Source organism: Macaca fascicularis, chromosome 6, assembly GCF_037993035.2.
Source record: "Macaca fascicularis isolate 582-1 chromosome 6, T2T-MFA8v1.1".
NCBI lineage: Eukaryota > Metazoa > Chordata > Mammalia > Primates > Cercopithecidae > Macaca > Macaca fascicularis.
Genome location: NC_088380.1, coordinates 87,405,234 through 87,427,907, shown reverse-complemented (window position 1 = coordinate 87,427,907; position 22,674 = coordinate 87,405,234). Strand labels below are relative to the sequence as shown.

At 39.6% G+C, this 22,674-nt stretch overlaps 1 protein-coding gene across 4 annotated transcripts in view; it reads right to left on the bottom strand.

Moving 5' to 3' along the window:
* Window positions 1–20,857, bottom strand: part of VCAN (versican) — a 111,681-nt gene extending 90,824 nt beyond the window's left edge. For all 4 annotated transcript variants that reach the window (XM_005557318.4, XM_005557320.4, XM_005557319.4 and 1 more), the window contains exons 1-3: window positions 20,578–20,857; window positions 7,968–8,043; window positions 1,198–1,572 (exon numbers count right to left, since the gene is read on the bottom strand). In XM_005557318.4, coding sequence (XP_005557375.3) covers window positions 1,198–1,572; window positions 7,968–8,037 — 445 coding nt within the window. In that variant the 5' untranslated portion in view covers window positions 8,038–8,043; window positions 20,578–20,857. The remainder of the gene's footprint in view (window positions 1–1,197; window positions 1,573–7,967; window positions 8,044–20,577) is intronic.
* Between the last annotated feature and the right edge of the window lie 1,817 nt (window positions 20,858–22,674).

Below are 22,674 nucleotides of genomic sequence, written 5' to 3'. Positions count from 1 at the left end.
ATCCATTGCTAATTCTTTAATGATGAAAAATTGTAAGAAGTTGTTAAACTCCTTTGGGGATTTTAAAAAGTGATATGTAAACAGAAGAGTGAGAGAGAGAGAAATCACAGTAGTGAAGCTAACAAAAATAAATGATAAAAAGGTTAGAAGAACCCAGGATACTTAGTGGATGCCTAGACAACATAAAAATAGATTTATAGAAGGAAGCAATAGAATTTGAATATAAAAGGGTATTTAGAAAGTTAATGTGTTGCATCTGAAATTCAAAGTATTTCCTTTTGGCTACACAAGAAAGACTTTTAATAAAACCCTTTGTATATATTTCTGAAAGGTAAATATTTTATAGGGAAATGGAGGATTGGAAGAAAATCTGTTCCATCATGTCTGGGTATTAGAATTTTGCTTAATAACTTGCCAAAATATTACGCTTCCAAGAGCTACAGCATTATGTGTGTACCCAATTAAAGCAATTTTTCTTTGCTTTGTCTCCCAACTTAAATTCAAATGACATATAAACCACCCCTGAAAAGAGGGTGAAACTAAAATGTCTCACTGCAATACTTAATGGATAACAACTAGGATATTAATCTTAAAAAATATACTAAATGTCTGTTTGATCAAGTTCAAATATTTATTAAGTCTTGGCCTTTTTAAGACTCTGATATGTACCAGGGTTTTTATTAAATTCCTTATTTCTTCAATGTAAGTTGAGATAGAATTTCTTAAAAGCAAACTCAAATAGTTTAATGATCATATTAAGAGAGAAAAAAGGGGGAAAGGGTTTTCATGTATATATGTATATGTATGTGTGTATATGTATGTACATGTGCATACACACATATGTAATAATTTTTAAAATGTAGATTTGCCTTTAGAGTCTTGAAAAAGAATCACTGATAAGACTCAACACTGAAGTAATGATTATTAAATTATGTGTCATGCCTTGAGGTATTCGTTATTTTCAGTACACAATACTTTCCTTCATGGAATCAATGAAGCGGTTGCCAAAAATGCACCTGCCTTGACCTTTGAATGAATACCAGTTCATTTTTGGTGAAAGACATGGGCTACTGAATTGATGGGTGTTTTTCCACTCATCCAAACCCCAAACAACAGTTACTTCTGAGTGCTATTTCACAATGCTTCTGAACCAGGTGTCATGTTATACTACCTTCTTGCAGATACTAAAAGCCTTACCATCCACAGCCAGTGACACCGTGTCTTGCGTGTCATCAATCCCGTACATGACATCACAGCGGTAGAGGCCCGCATCACTTGCCAGCAGCTTGACCACAGTGAGGGAGGCATCGCCCACGGCCTCGGGATGTGTGGGCACAGACACTCTCCCTTTGTAGTCCTGACCAATCTTGATATTTCCATTTTGGGCCACAAGGACAGTAGTTTCTTTCAAATCTTTTCCATTTTTGTCCACTTCAATCTTAGACCATTTGATGCGGAGAAATTCACTGGTGTTGTAACTGGGTGGCAAAGTAGGCATGGTTGAAAAATGACAAGGTAGGCTGACTTTTCCAGAGAGGGAGCCCCTCAGAGGTGGGCTTTTTCCCACTTTGACTAGAGGAAAGAGAAAATACCAAATTAACAATCTTAAAAAACCCAAACTGAATCTATTCAATATGTGAATGAATAAGCAGCCCTTATAATAGTTTGGTTACATCTTCAACATGTGAAATAATTAGAATGACTTTATATAAAGAGAATAGCATACAATTTCAATGATGTTTTACAACAACAGGGATTAATAATGCTCATTTCTATGTACGTCGCATCATTCATTTTAAAATATTTTTAACTTAGTGTTTAACATGAACAAAATAAGCGATAAAATAAGGCAAGCATAAGAGATCAAGCAATTAAGGGCAAAGAAGGGCAGACTAGAATCCATAGGGCAGGTTTAAAGGACTGGACCAACATTAAGAAGAGCAACTGAAAGATGAAAATTATGTCTACAGGTCAAAAGACAAAAAATGTTTGTTACGATAACTGCCACATTACCATAGAGGAAATGAAAACAAAATTCAAATATGAAGTGGAAATAAAAAGTGCTTCATAGGACTGGAACCAGGGAAAGTCTAACATTTGAAGGATGCTCTTTGGTCCTGTGTTGGAACCAAAGGCTTTCATAATTATAACAAATCCAGCTACCATCACTTTGCAGTGAGATATTACCTTCAATTATACAGTGGGGAAAGGTTGGTTTCTGTTCACCTAACCCTCCTAAAATATTTATCTGCAGAATGTCCTTCTGTTTAAACTCTTAAACTGTTAATGATAAAGAATATATTGGCTACAGTTTAACACCATTACATGCAAAATAAACGTTCTTTCACTCTTAGAGTAATCCATCCCTTTCTCTCCCACTCTCCTCTCTATCTTCCAGCCTCTATTAATTAAGCTAGACAATATGTTAGTAATAATGGAAGTTGTTGATAATGCACAAACAATGCTCACTTCATGAAAATATGGTCAACAAGTTAATAGTAGCCTCTAGGTGAAATGAAATAATGATTTTTAACCAACGAAATGATGTATATCTAACTCTCTGGTAGTGGTCAAACATATTGGAAACACACATCTCAACATGGGCATGCATTGGAAATGATATCACTCTCGATGTAAACACTGGATTCTCAATGTAAACACAGTTGGAGAAAAGCATTTTGAAAATTGCAAGAAGATACTATGGAGATATTATACCCTTTAAGAAAAAAAATTCTGTTGCTAAAGATTAAAATTTTAACCTAATAAAAGAATTGGCCTATAAAATATTTCATGTGATGCAAATAAATCCAAAATAATTAATATAGTATCATATTTAATGTACTTACAATATAAATCATTAATTTATTTCAAATGTATAATAACCATTGTCATCATGCATTTATTATTTTATTAATCTACATATAGCTTATCCAAAACAGACTTAAGGCACTTAATGAAATTAAATAAAAACAAAATGAAGTGTGCTATTAGCTGTAGTAAATTATCCTTTGAAATATTGCTAAGACTGTTATCATTTTGGAATATCATTACAAGGGAATAATTCCACTTTTAATGGCCTCCTTGGCTTACAAAGTAAATTTTCTAACTTAGCTCAACTGTAAAGTAAAACTGGTCCAATTCCTTACTAAGGATGCTCCACTGAGAGGAAGGATAAGCTCCCAGATGGCTGCTGAGAGACCTGAGTCAGAACACATGCCTCCTGACACCTAATCAAGGAATCTTTTAGCTCTGGTGTGCTTCCTCTGCCCCTAAATTAAGCAAAAGAAGTGTTCATTTCAGTTCCTTTTCAAAGTCTAGACGCATCCTATTTCTATAAGTATTTAATTACTATCTGAACTGAAATCTTTTAGTAATTTCATGATCTTTTTAATAAATCCATAAGGTTCACAGAGGACTATCTGAAAGTACCTTCTACCTATTTCATATTCCTTTAATTTGGACCTAATTAGGGAGATGATGATAACACAAAGATATGGTTCTGAGAAGAGAAAGGGTGAGAATTTTGTGATCTAAAAATCTCCAAATTTATATTCATCATATGTTCTAGGAAATCTCATCTTCCTTCCTGAAGAATTATTTAGATGACTAACTTTGCCACAAATAAAGTACTATTTTTAAATGGAAAAATAAACAGCTTTATCATCAACTTCAATTCTGGTATGAATTTTGAAACTCTTTATCGTGTCCTCTAAAATTAGTTTAAAATAAATGTCTTCCAATTCTTCAATATTTCTTACCAAATTATATTTATCTTCACAATTTTAAGTATACAGGGGCAGACATAAGATTCAACCCAATCTATCCAATAGGGAGGTTTCTGAAACATAGAGTATTGCTAAACAACTGTGCTGTAAAGAAAAGGTATGTTGGAACAAAATAGTGTTAAAAAGCAATTTCCCAAGGGCTGTTTATTGTTCTAGATGTTTATATACATAAGAAAATTAAAAGCTTTGGTTGGATATAAATAATATACTCATGTGAATACAATCTTAACAAGATTAACAAAAAGCTGTGTGGTCAAATCTTTTGTGTATTAAATCTCCGGTCTTAATGCACTGGGTCACAAAAATGAAATTCACTAAATCTAAATATTTTAAGAAAGAAATTCAGTAGTTCAGAGTATAATGTTTACAGAGTATGCATGTTTAAAAGAAATCTGCTACCTGCAGGAATTTGTCTGAAACGCTGACAATTCAAGTAATAAAAATGAATCCTAACAAAACGTTGGCTGTTACCGATGGTTTGTGGTCCAAATGAGTACAGTAAGGGAGAAATCACTAAATAATGAATAAGCAACTACTCCTCATTCTCTGTCAGTAGATTCCTCAGAGTAAAGATGATGTAAATTCCATCTGCACAGTTTGAGCAAACACACACCCACAGATCTTGGCCAAATAAATGTCAGATTGAGAATATGGGAATTTATCACCCTTTCAAGTGACAAATATCACTATCTAATTCATTCACTTATTCATGACTGTGCATGACTGTTTCCTACTATAAGGGGAACATCAAAATAACTAGGTCAATGGTAGATAATCAAAGATTAGGACAGTTTATAAGATAATATAATGTATTGTTAAAGGAAATAGTTCTTCCTGGGTTAAAATAAAGCCCATAAAAATAGACAAGGTGTTCATTTATGTTAGTCGTTGACCTCGTCAGTGACTGGGAATAAACAGAAAAAACCTTAAGATGAAAGTACTTGTCTTGACTCAACAACCAGTTACTACTGTGTTTTCCACTATAAATCCAGAATATCTGTTTTACATGGCTCGTATATTTGCAACTTTCACCTCTCGTATAAAAAAATTCTCCTGAAATTAGTCCCAAACTAATTACATCTAATAACAGTGATCATGGATTTACAAAGAATAGGTACAGACATGCGGAAATTACTCAATGTTGTTGGCTATCAAAATTATTTTTGTAAACACTGTAAAGGAGCTACACCGCAAGTTGTTTTTTGTTGTGTGAGTTCTTTCTTTAAGTGGAAAGTCTAAATTTCCGCCGAGGGATGGTCACCTACTACTTTCCCTGTAAATTCCCTTCCAATATTGCCCATCCAAATGCCACTCCCATTTTCATATCCTTTTCTCCATATTCACTGGTTGCTGTTGTCCTTTCCTCTCTGTGACCTTCACCTTCACCTCCCAAAAACTTTGAGGAAGACAACTCTTAGGCTTCACCATCTGATTAGTGTGTCTTCATGATCCAGTTGGTGGAGCCTAGACTCTAAACACCATCCGGGTGATCCACTGTGGCATTTATTTATTTATTCACTCATTTTGTCAACACACAAAATGACTAAGTGCTGTCAGGGTGTCAGGCACTCTGCTAGAAGATGAAAGGCTTTTTTGCAGCTTACAGTAGTCTACTTGGGAAGAAAAGCAATTACTTATCCCAAGAGCATGGTAGATGTTATTATACCTGTAACAGCACAGGAGACAAGGGTGGAGGAGGAATTTATCTATTTATTTATTTATTTATTTATTTACTAGTTATTGAAATAGGGTCTCAGTTTGACGCCCAGGCTGGAGTGCAGTGGTGCGATCAGGGCTCACTGCAGCCTCGACCTCCTGTGATCAACAATTCTCCTGCCTCAGCCTTCCCAGTAGCTGAAATTACAGGTCCAAGCCATCATGCTTGGCTAATTTTTTTAAATTTTTGTAGAGATGGGGTCTCACTGTGTTGCCCAGACTGCTCTTGAACTCCTGGGCTCAATCTCTCTTCCGACCTTGGCCTCCCACAGTGCTGGGATTATAGGCATGATCCACTGCACCTAGCCAAGGAGGAGCTTTTAAATTGGCTAGAAAGGGGAATCCGGAGGCGAAAAGGGGAAAGAGAGCCATCCCAGGAGTCAATTTGTCCTTGACTCCTCTCATGCCCTCACTACACACCTCATCCAATCCATCAGTGGATCTGACTTCTCCATGTCCACATATCCAATTCACTTCTCTTCATTTCTACTGCTACATGATCTAAACTACCCCCCTCCCCCCATGTCATGCACAGGCTACCACAATAACCTCCTAAATGATATCTCTGCTGCTACTCTTGCTCTCCTACAATCAAATCTGCATAGATTATCAAAAATAGAATTTGTAAAACATTCATCAACTCACATCTTTCTTTGCTGAAACCCTTCAATGCTTTCTAGACTTTTTTTTTTTTTTTTTTTTTTTTTTTTTGGACACGGAGTTTAGCTCTTGTTGCCCAGGCTAGAGAGAAATGATGCGATCTCAGCTCACTGCAACCTCTGCCTCCCGGGTTCAAGTGATTCTCCTGCTTCAGCCTCCTGAGTAGAAAATCTAGACTTTTTAAAACTCTACAATGTTCCATATAGATAAGAAGTATAACATGGTGGTAAAGAGCACACACTCCCATGAACTGGTTCATCTCCAAGATTTGCTTCTTACTGGGTATGGGCTTTCGAGCAAGCTGCTTAGTCTCTCCTGGTACCACAGTTTCCTCAATAGAATACATGGGTGTGGATGTTTCAGTGAGTTAATGTTAAGCACTTAAAACAGTTCCTGGATCATAGGGAGTTCTATTCAAGTGTTGGGTGTTATTATTATTTAGATGAGCTGTTTTCTGCTAATCTCTCTGTTCATGTCTCCTACTTTCCCCTTGATCACTGCTCTTCAACTATAGTGACATTTCTGCTATTCAAACACACTATGTTTCTTCCTAATTTACAGACAGGTCTTGGCTGGCTGGTTCCTTGTCATCATTCTCATCTCACTTTAAGTGTCACTTTCTCAAGGAGGTCTTATCAACTTCCTCCAACTCAGGCCACTCTCTATGATGTCACTCTGTTTTATGTTCATCAATTTGAAAGTACCTGGATTGTTTGTTTACTTGTTTATTGCTGGTCTCCTATAACTAGAGAAATAAGTTTAATGAAAGATACGTCAATTTTGAGTCCTTCATGTGTATATTCCTGGATACCCAGAATAATATCTGGCACAAAGAAGGTATTCAAAAAATATCATCAATGGGTGAACAAATGAATGGGTGAGTGGGAGAAATGGATGGATGGATGAATGGAGGGATGGATGGATGGATGGATGGATGGATGGATGGATGGATGAATGAATGGATAGATGTTGATAAGCGAACAGATGGAAAGATTTTGGACAGATGAATGGATGGCTGGAGGTATGGATGGATGAATACATAGATGATGGATGGATGGATGGGTAAATAAATAGATGGATGATAGATAGAGTGATACTTAAACTTTTGCAAAAGGAATTCATCTAGAGAACCATAAAAGGTGAGTCTGACACATACGTGTGAGGAGGAAATGGAATCTGAGTCTGGAGAGGTACATTAGACAGACAGAAGCAGATGAGTGAAACTCTTGGATAGTATGTTTCTTCAAATTCCTTGATATATCACCTTGAATATATTAAATAATAAACTTGGAATTGTAGAACCCTAGTTGGAAGAATATAAAATTTCAAATTAAAAAACTAGGGCATAAGCATATCCAACTGCTTTTTTAAAAAAGAAAATTAAGGGAAGTAAGGGCAAAAACATGGCTGTCAGCTTTCTCTTTATCTTCTCAATTCTTTTCAAATTCTAGCCCGCTGGGTGTTTAATAGTGTTTCTTTTTTTGCATAGGAAAGTTTTTGATAAATAGTGTTAGAATTTTAATATATGCCCAATACCATATACGAGGTTTTTTGCAAAGCGTAAAAGTAATCAGGGAAGTTACTGAAAGCTCACTTGCATCATTAGCATCCTATTTATTATTTTGTTTTGACTTATTTATTTAAAACTAATGTTTTTAGTCCAATAATATTTTAACTAATAGTTTTCAGCACTTAATAGATTTTAAAAATCAATATTTTATTCCAGTGATTCCACATTACCATTTCGTCCTCCAGCACTTACATTTTTATTTCAATTAACACCAAAGAAGTTGTTAGCACACTCACCTTTATGTAGCGCATGGGTTGCTATTAAGGTTGAACACATCCATAAGATGCTGTTTATATTTATCAACATCTTGGCCTAGAAATTAAGAAAAACACAAAGTAAATCACCAGCATTCAGGTTTAGAGCAGGTCATAAATCACACGCTTTTTGTGCATTGTATGTAATAAGGGTAGTATTAAGTTTTAAGTAATAAGAGTAGAAGAAGTACCAAAAGCAACGGCAGCAAAAGCCAAAATTGACAAATGGGATCTCATTAAACTAAAGAGCTTCTGCACAGCAAAAGAAACTACCATCAGAGTGAACAGGCAACCTACAGAATGGGAGAAAATTTTTGCAATCTACTCATCTGACAAAGGGCTAATATCCAGAACCTACAAAGAACTCAAACAAATTTACAAGAAAAAAACAAACAACCCCATCAAAAAGTGGGCAAAGGATATGAACAGACATTTCTCAAAAGAAGATATTCATACAGCCAACAGACACATGAAAAAATGCTCATCATCACTGGCCATCAGAGAAATGCAAATCAAAACCACAATGAGATACCATCTCACACCAGTTAGAATGGCGATCATTAAAAAGTCAGGAAACAACAGGTGCTGGAGAGGATGTGGAGAAATAGGAATGCTTTTACACTGTTGGTGGGATTGTAAACTAGTTCAACCATTATGGAAAACAGTATGGCGATTCCTCAAGGATCTAGAACTAGATGTACCATATGACCCAGCCATCCCATTACTGGGTATATACCCAAAGGATTATAAATTATGCTGCTATAAAGACACATGCACACATATGTTTATTGCAGCACTATTCACAATAGCAAAGACTTGGAATCAACCCAAATGTCCATCAGTGACAGATTGGATTAAGAAAATGTGGCACATATACACCATGGAATACTATGCAGCCATCAAAAAGGATGAGTTTGTGTCCTTTGTAGGGACATGGATGCAGCTGGAAACCATCATTCTTAGCAATCTATCACAAGAACAGAAAACCAAACACCGCATGTTCTCACTCATAGGTGGGAACTGAACAATGAGATCACTTGGACTCAGGAAGGGGAACATCACACACCGGGGCCTATCATGGGGAGGGGGGAGTGGGGAGGGATTGCATTGGGAGTTATACCTGATGTAAATGACGAGTTGATGGGTGCAGCACACCAACATGGCACAAGTATACATATGTAACAAACCTGCACGTTATGCACATGTACCCTACAACTTAAAGTATAATAATAATAAATAAATTTAAAAAAAAAAAAAAAAAAGAAGAAGTAGCTCCTCTTGGACTATAAAAACAGGAGGAAACTTGTAATAGCAGAAGTTATCTCAACGCTTTATTAATTTGAATCTCATCCAATGCAGCCATTGCCAAAATCATTCCAGAATACAGTTTGGGAACATATAACAATGTGGATGTGTGTGTGACAACCACAAGTGGGTAGGCTGTAGGAAGAACAATAGAGACCACAGCTCAAGTAACTAGTGGCTAGGAGCTGGCACAAAGAGAAATGGGTGATCACAAAGTCTATTTAGAAACAGAAAGCTGATCATAAATGGAGCAAAAGAAGATGGGGAGCAATAGAGAGAGATGTTGAACGAAAGACATCTTCATCAAGTGTAAGGTGAGAAGAAACCAATTGGTGGTTCATGCACATAATACCAAAACAGAGAATAAGGACTTCAGCACAGACTTTTTAAAGCACAGACTCCATGTAGTTTCTAGCTGGCTAAACAAACAAAATAAATGTATTATAAGGAGGTGTTAATTACAAAAGTGACCAGTTCTTGCCATGAATTTTAAAGTGGTACCAACAGTTCTAAAGTCTCAAGAGTAAAGAATGAAAGAAAATACCCTGTACTGAGTCAAGAAACTGCCCTGGCTTTGCCATTTAATTTATTGCATGACTTTGGAAAAGACATTTAACAATCTGGGTCTCAGAGTGTTCCCTTCGAGCTCAAATTTCAAGGCAGCTATAATTATGAGGAGGATAAGTACCAGTGTTGGGGAACCATCTAGAAATCAAAGTGCCAACTTCAGAAGAATGGCAAAAGATTATTTGGTCTCCACAGTTGTGCCCTCCTTGGTAACATTTAGAACTATTCTATAATAGCCATGTGTTTCTCCTTTCTAACACAACTCTGGTTCCATTCTAGTGCCTACCCTCAGCCATATACTTTGGAGGACCTGGGTCAAACCGCAGCCCAAGGGATGATCCTGATATCCTAAGTCAATTTCAGAGGTCCCATTCCCTTTTCCGATGATTGGATTTGGAACAGTATATAATATAGTTTTGGCCAGTGAGATGTGAGGGGATCTCTTCCTCCAGGGAAGGGCCCCTGGGAAAGATAGATTCATCCTGAGAAGAGAACAAAGGAAGAGGTGGTCAGTTTTCTTCCCTGGACATTATCATGCTGGAATATTTCTGCTGGAACTGTTGTAGGGATTTTGCATCCATAAGTAAGTGAGATACCTCTGGAAATGAAGCTGAGAAAGAATCAGCAAAGGCGAGGCGTAAGTCCTTAAGGATTAGACCCAGAGTGGACCATGCCTTTGAACTTCATTTTATATGAGATTATAAATGTCATTATTGTTTAAACCCAATAAAATCGTGACTTTTTGTTCCTTACAGCTGAAAGCATCCTAACTGATATATATTTTTTTAGTTGGGACCCTGAATAACTTCCTTGGAAAATAAATTCTATATTATTTAGCAAACCTAGATTGAAAACAAGCAAATGCTGAATTAGTCATAAATTACAAAACTGATCTTGAACACTGGAACATAAATTGGGCTTGGATTTGTACAGTATTTAATTAATTAAGACCTGTTTTCTTAATATTTTTCTGCATTTGATTTCTTCATATATTTTGAAATGAAAATTAGACCTTTTCAAAACAAAATTTTAAAATTATATAATTCTAGATATTTCCTGAAGAGCTTTTTTTAAGCTAATACATTATACATCCTATATTTTCCATCTATAGACCAACTGATAATTCACAATGAAAAACATATGGTTGATAATCTTAAATTAACCCTGCTAATTAAGTTTGTTATTTATCATATAATCACTAGGATCTAGTAATAGATTTTGTTAAACACTAACTGGGAAATGCCATAATGCTTCTACGTTTCTGGATTTCTGATAAGACAGCAAAGCAAGCAGGAAGTATACACCACATCTCTATGCTATTACAATATTTCAAGGAAAAATAAAGGTATCAATTGCACAGCCAAAGTAAGATTGTATTTTCTCATAAAAAGGTGCTAAAGAAAATGCATTCCATGAGTATTAGCTGAATCCAAATAAGAACTCTTTATTTAATTATACTTATAAATAATAATGTCCTACTTTCCTTCAGGAAAATTTGTTCTCTATTTTTTATTTTTCTTTTTTTCCAGGAAATCTTTATAAGCCTAATTTTAAAAGTTTGGGATCCACTGTCAAATAGCCCAGAATGCAAGTTCTGCATTTTCTACTTATATTGTGTGACTTTAGGTAAAATACTATATCTTTCTAAACCTCATTTTCCGTAGCTACTTAGTTGTGAAAATTAGTACTTATTGAAGTGATCACAGGAATTGATATAATAATGTATATAAAATAAATCTCAGTGATATACAATATATCAGTATGCAATATTTATTATTAAAATTACTAATTCAGACTTTCTGCAGATGTTCTAACATAGTTTCATATCACTAAGAGTAAAAAGAATAGTATTTGGGGCTCTTACATTTGAAAATTATAACCTAGGTTACCACTATAGTAGCACTATACACTTTATGCTTGGAATAAGTCATCCTATAACTTATTGCTATGTACTTCAAATTGTTATCTGTAAACACGTCTAATCTCCTCTGTAGAACAGTAGGCTTCTGGAAGGCAGAGCTAGTACTTCATTCAACTTAATAACTCCCACAATATTTCTTCAGTGCCAGGTTCAGAGTAGATCCTTGAGGAATGTTTGTAAATCAAATACATGATCAGTGCCTCTATTTCTTATGCAGAAACACCTTTGAAACTCAGTGCTAACAGTTCCTTAACACCTGAAATACTTTTGAATGCTTTTGAATCAGTCCACTTGAAGATTTACCATGACCCAATAATATGTTTGTCAATATCTAGAGAGTCAAATCTCATATAAAAAAACCAAAGGTGTGACCAAGGAAAGGCTCTTCTGCATTTGAGTTTCCTACTCAATTTAAATACTAAAAACAAACTCTTTGTGCCACACTCAATCCTTATAAAAGTGTCTTTTGTTGGGGACAGGAGAATGGTCCTCCATCTATATAGGTATAACAAGTATACACATCACTATTCCTAAGATTACCCCTAAGACTAGGTAAGAATACAAGGAAGAGATCAGACATGCTCTAAATACATTTGAATAAGTTGCATAAATATGTTTGAATGAGTTACTCAATTTAAAAATTAGACCGTTTACACTAAATATCAGATCTCTAACTTCTTTCAAAAACTCAGAAGGTCTAGCAACATTAAGTCTATATTTCAGCTGGCTGATCATGAGCATTAACCAAGCAGCAGTCTCTCCCCTTGAGTCTGTGTGCTCACGGCCATTGCTGCCCCCACTTAGTCTCTTACCCATTTCCACTCCATGCCTCGACCCTGCAGTCACCTAAGTTTGCAACCCTTGAATTAAAAGATGATCATTTATTTCCATAGTAAATATATCAGAGGGCTTTATTGATGTTAGCTGCCTCAGAACTACATTTCCATTCCTTCTTCCTTGGAGTCCAAGGCATTCATTCCACTTCTCTAATTTTCTCAAGGCTATGCCCCATCCTTGGTCATTAAGTTACATCTTGTGTCTTCTATGTTTGATTTTATTAAATGGAAAGCTTTCAGAAGCCTCTTTCTTTGTTTTTAGCACCACTCCAAATCCCTATTTCCATTCTTCCACTTTTCCATGTCTCTCTTATAAGCACCGTCTACTAGTGATAACAAGTCTGTCTGCATGGAAAGACCTGAGAGATACAAGAGCGAATGCCTATATTTAGCCTTCTACTCCAGTGAAGTCATTGAGAAGGGAAGAAAGTCATTGAACAATCCAGGTACAGGGTACTGAGACTGTTTAATTGCCTGGGAGACATAAAAGACAAGGTCAATAGAACTCCTATCCATGAGAAATGTCTGCAGGGAGGATAAGGGACACACCAGGGATGGGCAGCCTCAGAGAGAAAGCCAAGATTCTATTAAATAGATATTTAGTATTCTCCCTTGATTTGGGGGAAGATCAGCTGACAAGGGGTGACTTAAGGGCACAGACACGGTGGTTTTGTCCACCATTCTGCTAACTAGTTACCCCAGACAACCAACTTTCTAGGATACCTCAGCTACAAAGTAGATGTAATGAGTATCACGTATCATATTGCTCCTCGGTTCTTTCTCACAGAAAGAATCATTGTAATGCAGAGAGAAATCACATGATTTAGGTGTGAAATTTCATGAATTTACTTCATACAAGTAATAGCATCATGTGAATTTATTACTAACCTGAAACTGGATTCCTGATCCTGGACTTGGCTAAGCTTTTTCACATTGTCACCTCTTAGCACTCCTCTGTTCTCTGTCTGGTGAACTCCTTTCTCATTACTCTCCCTAAGACATGCTGTACTCTATTCCCTTTCCCATGCTCTATTTTCATCTTAGCACATATCACCATTTTGCATATGTGATTGGGAATTGCCTTTCTCTACCTACCATCATAAAAGTTCCAACAGGGCAGTATTTGATGTTTTGTTCACTCCTGTATCCACAATGCCTAGAACACTCAGTAAATATTTGTTAAAAGAATGAATATACACCCATTTTACATAATTAGATGTATACTATATACACAGTTTTGTCTATCAATTTTTTCACTTAAAATACATTATATTTTGGAGAATGTTCCAAATCAGCAAATACAATTTTTCCATGTTATTTTGACAGCTGCATAGTTTTCCATTAGGTGGAATACAGCAACTTTTATTTAAACAGTTCCCTATGATGAGCCTTTACACTGTTTCCAGATATTTGCTCTTAGAAGCAATGCTGCAAAGAACATCCTTGTCCATTTGTCTTGGGTGACATTGGTACCAATATCCATCCATGTAATAATGTTGAGAAGTGGAATTGCTGGATCAAAGAGTATCTACATCTTTTTAAAAATTTTGATAAAGAATCAAAAACATGTGATTGCCAAATTATTTTTTAAAGTAGAGGAACCTATTTACATTTATACAATAGTATATGAGAGACCCAGTTTCTCCACAACCTGGCCAACACAAACTTGCATCAAACTTTTTTATTTTCTTTTTGCCAGGCACAGTGGCTCACGCCTATAATCCCAGCACTTTGGGAGGCCAAGGTGGGTGAATCACTTGAGGTCAGGAGTTCAAGATCAACCGCCATGGCCAACATGGTGAAACCCCACTCTACTAAAAACACGAAAATTAGCCAAGCATGGTGGTGGGTGCCTGTAATCCTAGCTACTAGGGAGGCCGACACAGGAGAATCGCTTCAACCTGGAAAGTGGAGGTTGCAGTGAGCTGAGATCGTGCCACTGCACTCCAGCCTGAGTAACAGAGCGAGACTCCATCTCAAAAAAAAGAAAAGAAAAAAATTATTTTTTTGTTACTCCTCTGGTGAAAAAATGGTGTAGCATATCATTGGTGTTTTAATTACTATTTATTTAATTACAGATGAGGCTGAGTGATTTTTAATATAATTTTAAAACTTTATGTCTCTTTCTGCCACTACCTGTACATAATTTTTTGTTCATATTTTGATAGATGTGAACTTTTCAAAGTTATTTATAAAAGTCCATGGACTATCGAGAGTTATTAGCTCTTTGTCTCTCATATGTCATAGATGTTTTCCAAATGTGTTATTTGCTTTTGTGTAATTTTTACTTAGATCTATCAATATTTCCTAGAATGGCACTGGGTTTCATGTTTTGCTTAGAACAGGTTTCTCTATTCCTAACTTATTTTTTTAATCCTATGATTTTCTTTTATCATTTTAAAAAAGTTATTCCCTACATTTCATATTTGATTCATCTTACATTTCTTTTACGATGAGAAATCAGGTAGAGACTGATTCTTATTTTGCGTAGAGACTGATTCTTATTTTGCATGGACCCATCAATGGTCCTGAAACCATTTATTGAATAATTCTTCTTTTCCACTGAATGTCCAACTTCATTTAAGTCAATTTCTGGAATCTGTCTTCTGATTAATGAAACTGAACAATTTTTAAAACAATATGCCCCTCTCTGATTTATTTTATAGATTTAGTAGAAACTACATGGCTTGGGTAATGCGGTTATTATTAAAATTATAGAATTAGATCAGTATGAATCCCACAGACACAATATATTATCATCCCTTTATTGTATAGTTTTTCAAAGTACTTGCTCTTTTGATCTTTATAATTGCATATTCATTCAATAGATTATGACATTAAACATCCAAAAGTAGTCTTTGCTTGGTTTTCTCAGCTAGTGAGTTCAACTCAAACTTTCTGATTCCAAGTCCAGTGCTCATTCCACTATACCTCAAGTAATATCAAATCAATAATTTAATAATAAAAATATTATATCAATATATGTGTTTATTGTAAAATATGTAATCTCATTTTACAGACATAAACACCTCTTAAAATCCTTAGAAGAATGAGGTAGGATGTATATATATGTGGAAAGTATATACATTTGTATCCTTTTATAGATGGTAAATCTACCCAGAGGTGTGTTTCAGAAAACAGAACTGACACATTAAACAAAGATTCTTTGTACTGACCTCTGAAATACAACCACCTCTAACACATTCAATGGTAAGAACTTAGCAGTGTTTAAAAACCCTGTACACACACACACACGCACACATACACACATGCACAGAGAGAGAGAGACTTTATATATATGTACTTTACCAAGTCTAGGCTACAAGAGGAAACTGGCAAAAATTTGCTAATTGAAATGGAGCTTGGCCAAGACATTCATCTCTAATCCCCCTTTTTCTGATTCCAAATCAGGGAGAGTACATGCTTTGTGTTTTCTGGTAAAATACAGACCTATGTAACAATCAGTATATTTTCTCAGACCAGAGTAAGTAACTCCCAACAATGAGTGTTTGTCAGTCCTAACTGGTTTCTCTAGGTGGGTGGTGAAAAAATACCTTACTACATACAGTCATTAATTCTTTCCCTCAAAAGAACCGTGTGTCTTGAGAAGCTCTGCTCCATCACAGGGCAATATCCCATTTTAAATACAGTGTTTACCGATGTTTGTCCATGAATGACGTCAACAAAAGTGTTTAAATCCCACCAGGAAAAGAGGGCTTAGTTGCCAGACTTTGGGAGACAGAGTTAGTTGATCTTTGTGCTCTCAAAGGTTCTGTTACTCAATTAAGTGACCAATCATTAACTCCAAAGTATTTAAGCCTAATAATGCAACAAAGGAGAGAACAATGGATAGTATCTTTAACATTAATCATCGTCACCTTTGGTTTAGCTGTTTCAGTCCTTTCCAACCAGAATTTACAAGTGTATAGATACAGGTATTCTGGAATATCAAAGGCATCTCCCTACAGTTTGCAAACACAGGGAAAAAGAAGAAACTTACATCTGTAAACCTATGTAAATCTAGGGGGTTTCCTTTCAAACCTCGTTTTTTTGAAAGCAGGAAATACAATTTAAAACCAACTCTGTTTTTATCTACCAAAAGAAACAAAACTTTGAGTTCCGACATAAATCCTAAATGATTGTCTTGAATCTCATCCCGCTTCCTACCTAATCTTCTCACAAGAAGATTAAGGACTGTGGACTTGGTGCTGGAGGAAGTAATTGCTCAAACACATTGGAATCCATTGGAACCCTTTGCAATATTAGTGCGGGCAGACAATATAATTCTAACATACTTCTTTCTTTACTCAGAGCCCAGAGCAAGAAGTCAGACTCTTGGAGACCTTCTCCCTGATGTACTTGCTCTTAACATTTCCAAGTTACAAACTGGGAACCGCTTCTATCTCAGAACACTAATTGTTGCTTCCATTGGTACCTTCCTATTTTTATATCACACTCACAACATCCTGTTTTAGGACTTTATGTATTTTCAGGATGGGTTTGGCAAAATTGTCAAGAAGTACTTAAAACAATTAGGTCACAGCTTTCAGCAGACAAAAAGAAAAAGACGTGGATGTTAGCTACAGAATCTGAGGTGATAGAAGAGATCTTTAAAACCCAGTTCTTCCAATATAGAGCAAAATGGGAGGACTTAAAATGCAGCTCTAAGTAGCACCGTCTCGTCTGCGCCAAGCTTGTCCAGGTCTCCAGCTCAGCCACTCCCTAAATAGGTGCTGAGCTTCCAGTCCCCGCCAGGTTCCCGCTAAGGCTCCTCATTGACGCACAGGAACCTCAGTGACACTCGCAGCCCTTCCATATTTGTCCCCATGAAATTCTATTAGTCTTGTCGAATGGCAATATTTGCCATTCCAGGCGAACTCTTTATGATAGTCGAACGAAATTAATCTGTTAATTGACTAAAAATGATCTTTAGACTGACGTGAATGTATTTAAAAAGTCAACAAATGGAACACAGTATAAAGTCGTCTCATTTTTCTGATAAAAAGTTTGCTTGGAGTAAATGTTAACCTCTCCCTTGCCTCAAAACAAAAGCACTATGCCCCTCCTACCACTCCCAAGAAGCAAGCAAAAAAACTTAAAACAACAACAAAACAAAACAAAAAACAAAAAAAACCCTTCAACAGCCTTTTAATAAGAGTGTTTAGCGCGGTCTGGATGCAACTCGGGTCAGCTCCAGACGCAGCCGGCCCGGAGCCCTCCGGGCCAGGCCATTCGGAGCTCTCGGCTAAGCCGGGCCCCGCCTTCCCCGCCCCGCCCCCATTGGCCTCGGTGGGTGGGGGCCTCGGCTGCGCCGACCGCCTGTGCGGCTGTACTGCAGTCTCCGAGCCCAGGAAGTCACACCCGTCTCGGGCTGGGAGCCGAAGCTCCAACCCACGTGGCGGCTGGCGAACCCAGCCGCTGCGGGTAGCGCCCGTTGCGGGTCCTCCCTTGGCGCGGGCTGAGCGAGTGGGGGCGGCTCCCAGACCCAGCCCCTTTGGGCGGGACTGGCCCACCTCCGCTCGTCTGGTTCTTTCCCACCCTTCCATCCCGACACGCCTCTGCAGTCACATTTGTTGCCGCTGGGAAAGAAAAAAGAGTATCCTAAAACGAGTCTCAAAATTCAGACCCAAACCCCGAAACGAACCCTTCCGGTCCGTTCCTGGCTGTTTGAATGCCGTCTGCCCCATCTCCGTTCCTTTCTTCTTTCCCTCCCCTCCACTGTCCTCTTTCCTTCCACTTCCCTTCCTTCCCTTTCTTTTTTCCTCCTGCCGCCCGCCTTCTCTCAACTTTCGCGTCTGACGCGCGCCCTTAAGTTGAGGAAGTTTAAGTTTTGGATTAGAAGCCCTTCTTTTGCAATATCCTGGGGCGGGGCCCTAGCCTTGGGTTCAAGTGGTTATGGGTTTTGAGAGCGCGGCATTTGTATTATCTTTCTTAAAGACGCACAGGGTGGCGCGTCGAGACCTCTGAAACCTGGCCCCACCCAGGCCATGTGCGTTAGTCCACTAAGCGGCGAACTCGACTCAGGGCGCCGCGTGCGTTCCAGACGACTCGCGAGAAGGCGTCTCCGCACTTTGCACATACCAAGACCTTTTTTCAGGGTCGTCCAAACCCCTAGATGTACGCCGCAGATTGTGGAGTGCAAAATGAATGACTTAAGGGGAAACTAGGGCCTTCCATCCTTGAACACAAGGTTGTGAAAGCTGCTCGCTAGGTCTGGGGGGCTCGTTTTTCTCAACCCGTGCGGGACTTGTCCATTAGGGGGCGCCCACACCCGCCGCAAAACTCCCAATTCCTAGACATCTAGGTTCTGCAAGTCCTGTGCGCTGAAGTGGGGGCAGATCCGAAGGAGCGCACCGCCTCCCTCGCTCCTCCCTCCCTGCTGCCTTGGAGGACGGGGAAGGCAGGGATTTCACACTAGCCATTCATTTGTCAGCTGTGGGGGAGGGGACGCAGAAGCTAGAGAGACAGAACAGAGGCTGGGAGAGGGGAAGGGAGGCAGAGAAGATGGAGACAGAGGGAGACACAAAGATGAGAAACGCGACCGAGAGAGACTCTGCCGCGGGTGTGCGCACAGCAGGACAACTCTCCAGGCACCGTGTAGATTTCTCCCCCTTCCCGCAGCATCTTCCAGGGACATGCAGGACTTGCCGAGACGCAGTTGGATTGGAGAGCAAATAGTTTAGGCTATGACACTATTTTTGTACCCCGCTCTCCGTTGCCTAACACCCAGACCGCTCCACGCCCAGTGACACAGACCACGAGCCAGGACAACCCGGATGCCCTCGGTCCGCATGCACCAGGGATGTCGCCCTACAACGCCCACGCCTCTGCAGGACAGTGGGGCGCTCCAGCCAAGGACGTCCCCCGGGGCTCCCGGCACACGCGCGCGCCGCTGCCGCTAGACCTGCCAGTAAAGTTGCTCAACTAGAGCGGAGAACTAGGAGGGGGTGGGGGATATGTAAGGAAACGGAGGACTCCTGTAGTCTGGGCGAGAGCACTGGACCCAGAGGCCCCTGATGCGGGTCCCCGCGCCACCTTTGTCTGCAGTGCGCTCTGGGTGCCGGTTTGCTTGTTGAGATGGGAGCGACAGACCCCATTTCGCTCTTCAGGGTGAGAAAAATTACTGCACATCCCTGCCGGTTCAGAACAGGCTTTTCCCGCCCAGGGGCCTCCCAGACCTCCGCGGAGCTCCAACAACCCCACCCCCCATCCTCTGCTCCTTGCCTGCTGGCCCCTTCGCACCGCGCGCAGGACAAAAGAACCCAGGGGCGCCGGGAGAGAACCGTGACAGTCCCCAAGTCGTCAAAGAGACACGGCGGGGATCCTGCACCTCCCCCGGCCAGACCTCCTCCCAGACTGCCTGCGGTCTGAAGGGGTCAGGTCCGCGCAGGTCCCAGGCTGCTTGGGCGCCGGGTCGCACTGTCAGGAGCTGCCCGGGAGTGGCTTTCCAGGAACACCAGGCACTGACCACACACCAGGGGCTGGGAAACCAGGTGGCCTGCACCAAGGCGGCTTCGGGGACTTGTCTGTGGCAAGTCTTGGTAGTCCCCATTCAAACTTTTGCCTCGAGCGTGTTAAGAACAAAAAAAAAATCAAAGTGCCAAAGGTCCCTCTCTTCTCTCCAGCTCAAGAACCCACCACTTTTCTATGATTTCTCTACAATTTATTCCCTCCCTTCCCCCAATTCCGTTAGTCATTTTACCCCCACTCCACCCTGCGTTTCTTTTGTCTGAATCTTTTTCAACACCAAGGTCCCTCTGTATCCCTCTCCCCAAAAGCCCTTTTGAAAGTTACCTGCATTTTTTAAGTGCCTACATTTTCTTAACTTCGCCTTACAGCTCCTTGCCTTAATTAAAGCCTTCTACCAATTGCAATGTACTTCTTTTTTCTAAGATCGCGGGGTTTTTTCTATAAGTTTTTTTGGTTTTGTTTTTTAAGGGGGGAACAAAAGAAACATGATTACCTTCGAAGGCGGCTTATTGCAGTTTTGGGGGAAAATTCACTGCAGCGCTGCGCGACTGGGTTCGGCGTTGCCCAGGCGGGTCACATAGGAAGCGTGGTGGCCCAGGGAAGGGTGCGGAGGGTGCGGGACGGTGCTGGAAGATGCGGGAGGATGCGGGGCTGGCCGAAGATCTTGGTCCCAGCTCCTGTCCACAACACCTAATGTTCTCGGTTGTTGCGTCCGCACGCCTGGAGTTCTTCCCCAGAAAGGCTCGGGGCAGCTCGCCTGCAAGTTCAAATGCGGGTTGTGACACCCATCATCATTATATCACTGTACCGTCAGAGCCGAGGAGGAGACTCAGAGAGAAGAAGGAGGAGGGAGAGGAGGAGGGTTCATTCACAGGCTCCAAAAGCGCTCCACAGCTTCAGCCACTCCTAAGAGCCCAGGCTTGGAAAGCAGGCGGAGGGGCGGAAAGGCAGCTCCCCGCGCCTGCGGTAGGGACCGCCTGCCTCCCTCCCCAGGCACTCCCACCTCTTGGCGTTTCTTCCTGACAAGAAGTACCAATCGGCTTGGGGACAGCAGCACTCCCCATTCAGGCACTCACTCAGTAACATCGCTCTGCTCGCGGAAACCATTGCCCTCCCACTCCTTCCCCACCCCCACTTCCCCGCCCCCCGTGCAGCTAGTTCTGGGTTAGGGGAAAGGAGCCCCCAGGCTCTTAGGGGGCAGGCCAGCAATAGACAATTGAGTACGATCACTTCTTCTCGGGAGCATACAAAACTGTAAAATCAGCAAAGAACTTGGTTACAGCGTGTTTACGCGCCCACAGAGCTTGCCTGTCCCATCAAAGGGAAGTGTCAGGCTCAAGGCTCCTGCCAACCTGAAAGAGACACTAAGAAAACGAGATCCTTCGGAGACCTAGAGGGAAAGTGTAAGAATTCCCCACTGCACTCCCAGGGAACTGCCCAATGGGGAGCCCGGCGTCAAAAGACCCTGGTAATAAAGGGCTGGACAGGAAATTCCCCCAGGCAAATCCCTTGTCGAATTCAAAGAGAATACTTTTCCTCCGCCACAAATCTCTCCCCACATAAGTCTAGATTCTGCTTTCTTCGTTCTTCCTTTCATTCAGTCTTTCCAAGTATCTCTGAGTACAATATTTGATAATTTTCCTGAGTAACAGGGACTTCTTGGAAGTATCAATCACCTTTCATGCTGTCAGGAAATAAGACCATAATCTTTCATGCGTTTATGCGATTTTTTTCTTCAGTGAGGCCCATTCCACTGTGTAAACGGCATCAACACATGGAAGAGTCCCGTGCATTGTGCTACAAAAGATTTCCAATAGGACCTTATAGAGCAAAGGGTCAAACAGTTGACACAAAGGATTTCTGTCCCCTTAGAAAAGAGGGACTTTAGATTTTCCTTTTCTTTGAAGTCAAGTATGAGTTTATACAATAGGAACAAAATAAATCCAAGGTGCACATCAGTATAACACTAGGGATACTAGAATGGGTGGCAAACTTTTCCTTCTACACAAATAAGAAAGTATCCTCACAACTCTTCTCTCTGAAGCCTCTACTTAGAAAATTATATTAAACATGGGACCTCAGAACAGTAGTGATTAAAGATGAAAGCCAATTTTTCCTCTCAACTCCTTTGATTAGTTTGGTTTAAACTTACACTTTAAAACTCTTAGTAACCTAGACTCTTATGCATGCACATTTATAAGATTTCTTTTATATTTTGTAATTTGTAGGCATTCAGCGTGGTCATTGATTTTAAGTGATAAACAGGTAGAAGACTTGTCAGGATGATTTCAGGTCTCACAATGTGCATCTTTCATTTCTTTTGTTATTTATCAGCTCACTGCCGTGAGTAACATAACTATCAGTTACATCATTTGGAAATCGATTTGTTTTTGCAGTGAATTATTTATTCTTAGTAAATTTATTGTACTACCATTGCAAATATTGAAATTTGATTTCATCAGATATTTAGAATGATAGTCACAGAGCAGAATCAGACTTCAACCTTCATGTATAACATGTAAGCAAACTAAGGTGCAGAAAGTGACTGTCCCAAGGTCACACCATTAATAGTCCAGTCGTCTTTTCAGTG